At 39.4% G+C, this 12,693-nt stretch overlaps 2 protein-coding genes across 3 annotated transcripts in view; one reads left to right on the forward strand and one right to left on the reverse strand.

Annotated features, from left to right (window-relative positions):
- Positions 1–12,693, reverse strand: part of LOC149080928 (endothelin-converting enzyme 2-like) — a 312,513-nt gene that overhangs the window by 93,430 nt on the left and 206,390 nt on the right. For both annotated transcript variants that reach the window (XR_016193399.1, XM_089237622.1), the window contains exons 7-8: positions 10,186–10,371; positions 9,972–10,088 (exon numbers count right to left, since the gene is read on the reverse strand). Coding sequence is in view for 1 of the 2 variants with exons in the window: in XM_089237622.1 (XP_089093748.1) it covers positions 9,972–10,088; positions 10,186–10,371 (303 nt within the window). In the remaining variant the exon portion in view is untranslated. The remainder of the gene's footprint in view (positions 1–9,971; positions 10,089–10,185; positions 10,372–12,693) is intronic.
- LOC149080932 (uncharacterized) lies at positions 1,187–4,821 on the forward strand. The gene is made up of 3 exons (XM_089237301.1): positions 1,187–1,230; positions 1,996–2,409; positions 4,714–4,821. The coding sequence occupies exons 1-2, from the start codon at positions 1,216–1,218 to the stop codon at positions 2,386–2,388; spliced, it is 408 nt and encodes a 135-aa protein (XP_089093427.1). The 5' UTR covers positions 1,187–1,215; the 3' UTR covers positions 2,389–2,409; positions 4,714–4,821.

The raw sequence follows: 12,693 nt of genomic DNA on the forward strand, positions 1-12,693 counted from the left end.
TTCGACTACCGAAATGTTGCTTGAAATACTATTATTAAAATTATCTACCCTCTTAAACAGTTGAGAATATCACTCCAACATTATTTACTACACGTATTGTTGAGAATATTACTTAAAACGTTATCTACTGACACACATTATTTACATTACAATATCTATTGCCATTTCATTGTTGAGAACTAACTACTTAATATAAGTTTTTACATTATCTACCACCCAGCACTGTTGAGAACATTTTTGTTAAAATCATCTGCCATCACACATTGTTGAGAATATTATTCTTAACACTATCAACTATCACACGATGTTGAAAAAAAAATTTTCTTGACATTATGCATTATCATGAATTATTGGTAATATCATCCTTAACCCTACTATCACAGAGATATTTTTAATAACAATATCTTTAAGAATAATATTCTTGAAAATAATGCACAATATTCAGTGCCATATCCTTAACCACGCATAATAGCAGTCACTCTCATAATAACGGGTAACCATAGCCACATTGTTAACAATGCGTAACAATTATGGAGAATAATTAGCCATTCCGAGTGGAACTAGACACACAATTAAAAATGACACTTTTCTTAGAAATTCCATTCCCAAAATGAATCCAATTTGAATATAATTTATAAAAAAAAAATCCCAAATTTGAATATTTCAATCCATGACCAGTCACATGGTCATGGATATGGGAATATGCCCATGGATATGAGAACTAACCAAAACAATGAAGGTCAAACAAACAGCAGGAGAAAAAAAAAAAGTATGTCATTATTGATCTCCATGACCAGAGTTCAACAAGTGTTTGTTGCTTGTCCCAATGCGCAAGAGTAATTATAAATACCCAAATATTTCAAAGAAAACAAAACGGCGTAGCTTGGATTCCTTCCATTGCCCGTTTTTAAGGTCAATTATATGCCTTACCGGCAACTTGTCGGTATTAGATACGCTCTGATGGTGTCTACCGAAGAAAGGAAAGTGAAAGTTATACCATAACGGAAATTAACCAAGGTCAAGGAGCCAAAAGAGCGTAACAATGGTAAATGAAACATGGGAAAAAACATGTCACAATAATTCTCCGTTGGTGCGGATTTTTTCTTTGTAACTAGTTTTCTGATTGGTTCTCCGGGAGTATAAAATGTCGGACGTTTTCCTAGTTGAGGCAGTTTGAGAACAACAGTCGAGTCTCAAATACATCTACTTGCAACAATGATCAAGTCAGCTGTAAGTATTAAAGCTTGAGTTTTAAGAGGGGGTCTCATACCTTTTAACATGGGTGAATTATATGGTAACCTATTCCTCTAAGGCCGGTACTACACTGTAAAAGTTTGATAAAATTCCCTTTTATAAAACTTGAAAAATCTAACCAATAAGGTTATTGGTTAAATTCTAGAAAATGCAATCGGTGACTTTATTGGATGCATTTTTCAAGTTTTATAAAAGGACTTTTATCAAACTTTTATAGTGTAATACCGGCCTTATAGAGATATCATTAAAAATTCTATTTATAATTATTGATTTATTTCAAATGTTTTTACACATGTTCTTGATTGTATGTGCTAGTCTATGCTGATATAAAGTTTTACATATTTTAGATATTAATTTTAGTGTAAATTTTCAAAAGGAAATTCATTAAAAACAGCTTGCGCGAATGATAAAATACCATGACATCAATGTAATTGAATAAAAATTGATTCGAAATAAATTATATTGTTCGGCTCATGAAATGAAGCAAAAGGTTGAAATTTCATTGACTCAATCCTATTTAAAATTAAATTTTAAATTTAGAAATTTTTAAAATTTGAATCTCATATAAGGTTGTTAATAATAGTAGTGGTCAATGATAATCATATTTTCGAAAGTGTGTAATGGTAGTAATATTGGAAAAAGAATTAACAATCCTTGGCTAGTGCCCGCGGTTCATGTTCCTCTATATGTGAAGTACAACTTGTAATTAATCAATTTTGGAACATAAATTTCATTTTCAAGATCCTCCTCGTCTTGGCCATGGCCGCCATCGCTGCTGCCACCGCTGACGTCACCTACCACGGTGGCATCCACGGATACGGTCACGGAGTTAGCTCCAGGTACTTCCGTAAGGCACAACCATTCGGATACGGATACGGACTCGGAGCCGGATACTATGGAGGACTCGGACTCGGTTATGGCGGACTCGGCTACGGTGGATATTACGGTGGTTACGGTCTTGGTGGTGGATACGGAGCCGGTTACGGTCTTGGTGGTGGATACGGAGCCGGTTTCGGAGCCGTCGGAGGCATCGGAGCCCACGGATCCAGATACGACAGCAGGGAAGACGCTAAAGTACGTGGTCTGGGACCTGTCGGATACGGACTCGGTGGATACTACGGAGGATACTTCTAAATCAAGTCAATTCTGGAGAAGGTAAAGCTCTTTGAGAATCATTTATTAATCGCATTTCTTTTCATTTTCTAGTCCTAAAATTAGGTGCAGCGTAATGTCTTTATACCGGGCACCCATGGGGACCAAACATTTTGTCCCTTAAACGGAGGGTTTGACTGTGTACTGTAAATAGTCCAGAGCCTCCTTCATGGTTTATGAGACAGATGCGGTTGTAAGAGGGCAACGCCATCTAAACGCATGGGCCTAACCGGGCACGCCTCGGAAAGGGGGGGGGAGGGTGCTCGTGATAATGAGATCTGGCAGAGGGTTTTATAGATTAAGCATATAGATTGTGGAGCAAAAAATAATTTTGTGTCAGATAGGACCTCAGGAAAAATCATTGTACTCGGGGGCTCACGATGTTCTTAAAACGGCCCTGTAAGAGGGGCCCCGCCACGCGCGGGAAAGATGAAGTCGATTGATCTAATGTATATATGAATTGACATCATCATCATCATCATCGTGCCCCCCCTATCCAGCAATAGTGACCGTGCCCCCCATCCCAGACTTCCAAGTCTATCACCGCCTATGGGCCCGCTATCTGTAGCGGCACTGCAGGAGGTACTGTAGAAATTAAAGCTACTATAGAAATTTAAGAAAAAAAATAGTCGTAAAATTATCTTATTTATATCTGAATAACGAAAGGAGTTATTACAGCCACGCGATTGTTTTACTCGCAACGAGTTATGGGGAACGGGGTATCCTCTGGTTGGACAGGCGTCACAAGTGGAGTTCCTCAAGGAAGTGTCCTTGGCCCTATACTTTTTTCCACTTTTTATCGATAGTCCTAATTGATAGTCCTTGATCAGGGTATCGATGGGATTGCTAGCAAATTCGCAGATGACGTGAAGCTAATGGAGGGTAATCGGGAATCAAAGCGATAGGGAGTTGCTCCAGAGCAACTTAAACAGGAATGCAGCATGGGCAAATGAATGGAGCATGACGTTTAGCGTTGGCAAGTGCATTGGTTCGAACAACCCACGGTTCTCTTACGAGTTGAATGGTGTTACTATCCCGGACGCAACTAAGGTCACCGATTTGGGAATTACCATTGACGAGCCGCTTAGGTTTTCTGAACACCGATAATTTGTAATAAGTTTGATACGAATGCGGTAGTGCCGTACGTTTGAATCCACTTATAGCTGAATTAAATCAATTTATTGCACCATTGGTTTCAGGGCCGTCTTAACGATTTTACCGGCCCGGGCTGCGCTGCGACCCAGAAATTTTCGGGGCAATCTTGAGCCATGTTTTATACACAACACTTTTTTGGGAGAAATCGGCATCGATAATAACAGGAAATTATTATGGCGTGAACAGGAACGTTGAAATTTATATATATGAAAACGAGTTGCACAAGCATTAATAAATTTCAGGCGTTATGGAAAATTTCGAAATTAATGAAAGAAAAATTCCAGAATTAATGAAAACTAAACTTATTAATGAAAAGAAATAATAATTCGAGAATAAATGAAAATTAAGAATTAACGAAAGAAGTGATTCCAGAACTAATGAAAGAAGTGATTCCAGAACTAATGAAAGAAGTGATTCCAGAACTAATGAAAGAAGTGATTCCAGAATTAATGAAAAAAGATAATTTCAGAATCGCACTGAAAGCTTTAAATAATTTGCCCCCTCCCCCCCTCCGTTTGATCGAGGGGCCCTGCGCTCAGGCCCCTTTGGCTCAATTGATAAGACACCCTAGACTAGCTTCTCTGATTTCGAGAAATGAACTGTTTGTTAATCAGAAATATTTAATAAGAATTTTTAAATTGAAAATGGACCGACGGGTCGAGAAGTTGATTAAGCAGTTGGATTTCGGGTCGCGGCGGATAAAGGTTAAGGACCACCCCTGCCCCGACGTGCATGGATTTTCGATAAAATTCCGCTATACAGTCTGAAAACCGCTAATACAGTCACTATATACTCTTCACTCCTCAGCCTGATATGACGAAAAAAACAAATTTACTTCAGAAGAAATAAAGAAAATTTCCAGTCAACTTGTGACGTGGTGAAGAGACAAATTTCGAAAATTATTATTGCTTTTAATGGTAACAATTGGAAGCGAAATTACCGCTTATTGCTCTTCGGCCTTAATCAAGTCCACATAATTTCCCGCGAAAATATTGTGTGTTTTTTTTAATTTCTTTTCTGGAAATTTCCTAATTTCCTGGGCACGTGATCGAAAATTTGATTGCGTTCAGCCTTAAAGCTATTATAGACTTCATTAACGTCCGAATAAATAAAATAATTCTATTTCCTTCTTCTTTTTTTTTTTCCTTCCAGATTTCATCTCCCGGATTCAATCAAGCAGGATTTCTCTAAATAGGATTCCGTTCAATCTCCTAAGGAAATGGAAAATTTCGGAACTAATTTTCGGGGAAAAACGATTTTTTTCCCTCCCTCTTAATTTTTGTTTTTCCCCCCCTTTCTCCAACAAAATTTTCTCCTTCAAATCATATTTAAATTAATGACTTTTTATTTTTCCCCCCTTTCGCTCTCTCAGAGATGAAAGGCTTTTGAGGATTTGTGGACATTATAATGAAATTGGTTCTCGTTAAATTAGATGTAAATTTGTTGAATAAAAATCAATATTTGTTTCTGATTTTTTTGTGTTTGGACAAGTCTGTTGATTTGTAGCTTTATTGGATAATTATTTATAATGACATCAGAGGGATAAGAACGCTCGAGGAAGTAATCAAAGTCACTGAATAATTATTTCGAAATATTAGTGTTGTTATGGGCTGTTCCTATGTATACCGTCTGCACAAGAAGTTTCAGGACAGTTACTTTTTGACGATAGTGTCTGCAGCGACGAGTGCCAAAGATGACGCTACCATAGACTGACCCTATTTCTTCGAGAGAAATACGGGACATCGGGATTCCAAATACGGGACATCGCGAATTATCGCCAAAAACGACGCCAAAACCAAGCAAAGTTGCCAAATATTGTTGAGATTACGGAAAATCACAATGGCGGGAAATGATGCATTACTACAAGTAGCAGTGGATTAAAATGTATTCCACGAAAAAAAAACGTTCACCATGGCAAATGTGGGAGATTAATATTCTCATATACAGTAGTAATTATCATAAAATAATTTCTGAGTTGAAAAATAATGTCAATCTTTGACTTTAATAGAGAATAAAAATTCAAGTAGGCTTCGTGTAAAATACGGGGAAAACCGGCCAAAAAGTCGGGACGGCCAAAAAAACAGAAAATACCGGAACTGTCCCGGGAAATACGGGACGTATGGTCACCCTACGCTACCATTCTCTCACCTTAAACCTTGTATTGCTTTTTTTTTTTCAGGATGAGTAATTGTTGTTTATTCTTCTTGAGATTTTTCGTCTAGGGAACCAGATCCATTGTTTTCGGCCCAAAATTTGGTTAGTTCCCTCGGACGAGGGTCAGTTTCGCTGCCCGCAAAAGCTGTCAATCGATTCCGAGGGTCAATTGCACTTGACTCCCCCCCCCCTCTTATCAGACGGGTTATCTGCATGGGATGCGGGATAGATAAGATTCACCGAACATTATCTTATCTGTAGTAGATCAAAGATGGTTAAAGAGTTCCCGAAAATTACAAAGTTTATAACGAATATGAAATTCATATATGAAAAATATGAAATTACTTTTAAAAGCACAGTGCAAAATGTGTTAATCACATGGTCCGATATAAATAAGTCAAGGTGAACCAGATAGCTTCACTAGCTCTCTAGTGGCGTGGTGGTAAGATGCTCGTTTACCACCGTCGGTCCCGGGTTCAAACGCGAGGAAGGATATAGATAAGATGTTTTCCCTATAACGAGCTTGAGGCGACCATCAGTAGACAGCGCTTTCATTTCCAGCCCATCTCATTAATGGCAGTAAATTGCAATATCGCGATAGGGCCAGAGTTGCTGTTTGGTGAAGTAGATAGTTTCACTGTCCATCTCTTTTTTTTTTTTTAAATAGGGATTTGTTTACATTTTACTATTCGATACCAGTGTAATCATTTTTGACAAATGAAGCACTTTTATTTGGAGTATTGTAAATATCGTTTATGCCTTTTCATGCTTCAAAAATGCAGAATCACAATTGAATGCTATTGAGTAGCATGAGAATCATCAAACCTAGAACAGGCCTATTTATCCAATTGCTTTGTAATGCAAAATGTTGTTTCACCCATACACCAAATGTGGACTATAATTTTGAATGATGAATGTTAGTTACTGTGTCCAAGCCCATGAAGCAGTAAATACAAAATTATTTTTTACATCCAGACAGAAGTTTTTAAATGACTACTCTACTTGTTGAACCATCAAACTAAGCAAATGAAAAATTAATAAACCAAATGGTCCACATATACCCTCCAAATAACCTTGAAAACGATACAATTTCTGCTTTTACAGAATCATTAATTACAATCTACAACATTTGTAACATTTGGCAAGGTATCGATGACTTCCCTATTGAATTAGAACTAATTACTCGAATTTTTTGGTAGGATTTGGTAAAAAAGTAGGGCAAAAGTAGGAAAAGTATGACGAGTGGGATCCCCACGTGTGTTAGTGATTTCAGCGAGTTACTCCAGAAGTTAATAATGAAAGAAATTAGTGGTGGTGGTCAGATTATGCCGAAAAAATAAACGTTAAAGACATGCAATATATAAGAAAAAGTGTTAGAGCATGGCGTGAAATCCCTCTAACTCTCTACCCAAGAACGCTGAGGAAGACATTGCATTTTTTCGGCTCGAAATGTATTGAGAAATTGAATTTTCTGGATGTTAAATTCCAAAACTAATATTTGGTAAGAAACGTGATTTGTCTCCTACGGGAATCGAAACCGGGTCCCCTTGCATACCGGGCAAATATGAATACACCAGAGACACGCTTTTCAGTTCCTAAAAACACGCATTAGTAGCGTGAAACGCTGAGTGGAGACGTGGTAGCCTCCCTCAACTACAGCAATTTTCGCCCCAGTTGGCGTTTTGGTATTAAGAGATGGTATTTTTCGGCCCGAAATATACGGATAAATTGAATATTTTGGATGTTATGCCGAAATTAATATTTAGAAAGAAAAGTGAGGGGCCCGGGTTCAATTTCCGGAGGAGTCAAATCACTTTCTTTTCCAAATATTGGTTTCGCCATAACATCCATAATCCATTTCAATTTCTCAACGCTAACGAAGTCCATGGGCCCAACCACGCACAGCCCGGGAGTCTCAAGTGCAGAGTTTGGGGGGGGGGGGGTTCATGAAAATTAAATCTGATTAAAAATTTCAAGAATAAGCATACAAGTTGGTAGGCAGACATGTTCAGCCAGGTAGATCGCCTCCCAGGAAAGGAGAACCGCACAGAACCCACCAATGTTTGATGATTCCAATATCTGAAAGCTATTTCATATTATGGATGAAATAACAACCCAAAGAAATGAGATTTAATAATAAGGAAATGGAATATCAAAATAAATAAGACGAGGAATCTCGTCCCGACATTAAGACAAGGGAATTTAAACCTTCAATTTTTTTTTTAAACACGCCACTGCCAGTCCTATGCCTGGATAAATAATGTGGAGGGGAGGAATCATATATTATTTATGAGGGGTGTCAAGGAAAAATAATGTGGAGGAGGGATTTATCAATCAACAATCTGTAACAGCAGAGAAAGTGTGGGGTGTGCACCCAGTGTGATTCGGACATAGATAACAAGCCGTGACCTGGCCTCGTCAAGGAGGAGGTCTCGCCCGAGCCAACAAGCCAACTGGGGAAGACGAGTGGTCCAATACCTGGTCTGCCCACGGCGGAAGGCTCACCCGAGCCAACAAGCCAAGCAGGGAAGACGTGGTCCAGGACCTGGCCTGGCCACGACGGAGGGCTCACCCATAACACCAAACTCGCCCCAGCCAACAAGGCTAGGAGGGGAAGACGCGTGGTCCAGGACCTCGCACCTGTCCACTAAGAACAACAAAAGGCTCACTAGAGCTACAAAGACATTACAAGAGCTCATTGATATAAATTTTATATAATAGAATTTTTTAAATCTTGTATATACCATTTTTTTAAAATAATGTGTTATCCTTATTCATGTACTGTATTTTACGTGCATAATAAAAGACCCGACACCACCTGGCCCCCCTCATCCGGGGCAATGGTTGAAATTGACAATGGTCGATAGAGCCTGGGCGGTTCACGGTATGAAATGAAATGATGGCAGAGTGATGTCTCCCAAACCACACACACAATAATCAAATTTGTCACCTACCTGCTTGTTGATATTTTTTGAAAGGGTCAAGAGTTGGTTCCACTTTGGAGGGCAGAAAAGGGCAAGGGAAGAGGAAAGAGAAATTTATTGATAGCTAAAGAAAGAGGGAATTCCCAAAGGGGGCGAAGAAAGACGCAAATACTTAGAAAATGGTATGGAAAAAATGCATAAATTCATGAGGGCAAGAAGCCTGTCCCCCTCCTGTTACGAAGAGGTGGAGGGGAAGTCACAAAAGGGCACTTTTATCTTGTGTTTCCGTATTTGTTTCGTCTTGTGGGTACATTTACAAGACAAGGACCTCGAAAAATCAAATTTCCGAGGATGTACCACCTCCTCATCTTTAAGACGCATCAACATCACACGTTCTATGTGTTTTTTTTTTGTTAAATAACTTGCTGAAATTTCCTATCAATGCGTACGGATGTCATGAAATACATCACTGCGAGCCAATCAACGCTCACTAGAGGAACCTCAAACCTAGGAGTATCCACAGACGGTCGGTACATAAAAGGGACTGGAGGAGAGTTAAGCCTCTTGGATTTTTTACGGTGAAGGCTATGGCTCTGCGATCACAACTGGGTGGTGAGTGGGCGGAGAAGAGGAGGAGGAGGAGGACAGCAAAAGTTCAGTGCGTTAATTCATTACAACATGGCCAGAGCGAGTAAGTTTGGGTAGACTTATCTATAAAGATGTTGGTCTAAAGTCGGGACTGGTTTGGAAGGCTAACTAAATTTTATTTCCCTCCTTAGATAAGGAGAAATATTGCTCAAGGACTAGATTAACATCAAGGATGGGGAAGTGGTATTCCCTTTAGCTTAAACAGAAGAAATAAAAATGTTTTAAAATTTGTAAATTCACATTCCGTTGTGAATTTACAAATTCACAAGCTACAGCTCCGTTTGCACGTGCAATATTGCGGTAGCACAGCTTGACGACATTTTCCCCCCTTAGGGAAAGAAACGGGGAGCAGGAATTGCCCCCTTTTTTTATTGGGGGTACTTGGGGAGCGTAGCCTCCTCTCCTATAATCCTTTGCGCGGTCAATTGAACCGGCCGACCCACGTGACCTCTGCCGACATGGGCTTAAAGTGCCGGTCTATGTAAACAGGTTTTGGTGGAAATCTTGAAGCGGGTTTTAAATCCGCCTTTTTTTCATTTCCCATGTAAACGGACCTTACGCGGATGGATATACGAGGGTCCAAGACCACGTTCTGGACCGCTGTCCATCATAGCGACTCGGCCATTGGTTTCGAAAAAGTGACTATTAAAGGAAACGTCACAACTTTTCTCAGTTTTGACTTACCTCAGGTACGACCTCTTCAAGAGTAGAAATGTTGACCTTGTTGAAGACGAAGTCCTCATCCAAAGGGTTCGTCTCATTCGATGAATGCCGCGCTTCAAACGGATCATCATGAGTCAACTACACATACGAGAAACAAAATGTGTTACATCATTTTCCCGCTTCACAGTAATTCGAATCACTGATTGGGATCACATCCCACATTTCAATTACTTACGTTAGCGAATGCAGTTTCGAATTCGATCAGTTCTTCCATATCGACTTTGACCAGAGCCTCTGGTGCTCCCAGGAGCCTGACCGTCTCGCCAATGAGCTGCTTGTACGACTGCATGTACCTCACGTATGTCGATTCCGTAGTGTTGAGGTAGTACTGGACATTCAGGATCGGTGATCCGGCGTATACCTAAATTCCAACAATAGTACATGAACATAATAGTAATAACCATATCACCAAAACGCACACAGTATAGTGAGTGATCCAAAGATATCGGTCACCTCACAGAGAGCAACTAGGCCTACAAACGGTAGAAATCTCCAGTCATTACACTTCACTCATATTTAGAAAAATTGATAGCACCACATTGTGACAAGCATTACACAGAAACAAACTTCACGTTAGAGATTCACAACACGTATACAGGTACTCTTTTCAGCATGGCCCAGGTAGGCCATCTTAACGAACACCTTTATATCTGTTCATTGAGACAGAGCGGCGTACTGTGATCCGGTTAGGAAGAGGAGGCCATCATTCTCCCCCCCCCCCCCCGGTGATGGATTTCCAAACTTTTTCTTGACTATCATGCTTATATTGTACAGTCGAATCCCATTTTAACGAATACCGTTATAGCGAGAATATCGTTTTAACGAACACTTGTCTAATCCCTCAAATAAGTTTACATGTGGGAACAATGCAAACCACCTGGAATTCCTTTATAACGAAGTGATTTCTTCTGTCTCGTAGAGTTCGTTATAACGACTGTATTATCCAATAAAGGGCATAGAATGGGATATTTTTTTTGGAAATGAAGTAAATTACTGATTATTTTTCAGCTTACACAAAAACACATGAGTTGGACCTCGGCATAACAGTTATTCTCGATATTTTCCAGGGCCGTAATTATGGAGAGCAGTGTAATTTCACTATACCTGGAAGAAGGCTCTGGTGAGCTAACTAGTAAATGATCAATATCTGGGGGGGGGGGGGTCTCTGAGGCCAACGGTAAGCCCCTCCCCCACACTCACGTAAATTTCCAGCCTCTTTAGTACAGCACTAAAATATTATAATTAATATCTATAGAGAGAAAAATAAGAAAAATGGAGTAATTTCCGTTCACGTATAGCTAGCTAATTACGAACGAATTTTTAACAAAAGATTTTTAATTAAGATCGTGGTCCCAGATCAGCTGGAAAAGGGGGTAATTGGTGGCGTTTCCGATCATTATCTTACCTTCGATGAGTCCGCCATATTTGCTTCTCCATCTTCTCTTATCTTCAACTAATTATTGCTACTTAATGAGCTACTTTCTCATCAAAAGGGTGACGAGTCTTAGTAATGAAGATTAAAAGGAAAAAAGACGAAAACATAAGGGACATGTCCGGGCATGTTTTAACCCGGGAAAGTGTTTTGTTTGTCCTGGAAAACTCTTTTGTCCCTTAGGGAAAAAAAAAATATATATATATATATATTCCCTGAGGGACAAAAAAAAAGTAATATTCGAAACTCATTGTTCGGTGGAATATGTTCCTCATAACGTAAGCCGTGTTAAAAGCTTCCTGTTTTCCGAAACCTGGGGAAAAAATTTTTTTTCCTCTCTTTTTCTGGAGAAATCCCCGCTGTTTCCGGGACAAAAGACCTCGGAAGATTAATTATCCCGTCCCCGGCGTTGACTTTATGCAAAAATATTTTTGCGTGATTTTGCGCTTTAAGTCGTTTGTTTGGGAACGAGACGATACGAGACGAGAAATGATTGTTTCCCCTTCCTACGAGAGTAATTTATTCCCTTTCAAAGACGAAGACCGCAAAGTTTGTCTTTGGCAAAACTGAAAAATTATTGTTATTTTATTGTGTTATTATTTACTTCTTTTTTTTTCATAACTCTCTAGAACCGAAAACTGTTTCGGATGTCTAACAATGAACTAGTTTGAATCTGGAGTTGACTTAAAACTAAAATGCAATGCGTGGAAAAGCGTAAAGAGAGAGAGAGAGCGAAAATGCAATGCGTGTTCCAGTTTTAATTGCTACACAGAGTAGTCATTAATTAGAGTTTCAATTTCGAAATGGTCTGGAATTAGAAAATATTGTTCAGAATGCTTTAAAATGGTGGTTTCCATTCCGGGGTGACAGGTTTTCCCTCACAGGGGCGCACGGCCCAATTGTAGAATTAAAAAAATGGGGTAGGCTTGTGCCAGAGACACGGCCGCAAGATTTGACGTGAATACGTTCTTCGGCCTACCTTTGCGGTTATTAAAAGTTCCCGCTGAGCTGAATAAACATTTTCATCTCGCTGGTACCAGGGATCCTTTAAAGTAACTCTACGTTAACGCTTTCTCTCGCTTATTGAGTACGTAAATAATAAATAATATCGTTTCACATTGGAATCCCTCCCGGCTTAAGAAAACCCTGCTGAGCTGAATAAGAAATCTTTATTTCGGTGCTACCAAGGATTCTTTCTATTTTCCAGATAGTGGGCGCATTCTCTTCAATTTCATGTGCACAGATCCGATG

This window comes from Pholcus phalangioides, unplaced genomic scaffold (assembly GCF_987345545.1).
Source record: "Pholcus phalangioides strain wild (caught in Gottingen) unplaced genomic scaffold, Ppha-v1.0 ptg000010l_1, whole genome shotgun sequence".
NCBI classification, from domain to species: Eukaryota; Metazoa; Arthropoda; class Arachnida; order Araneae; family Pholcidae; genus Pholcus; species Pholcus phalangioides.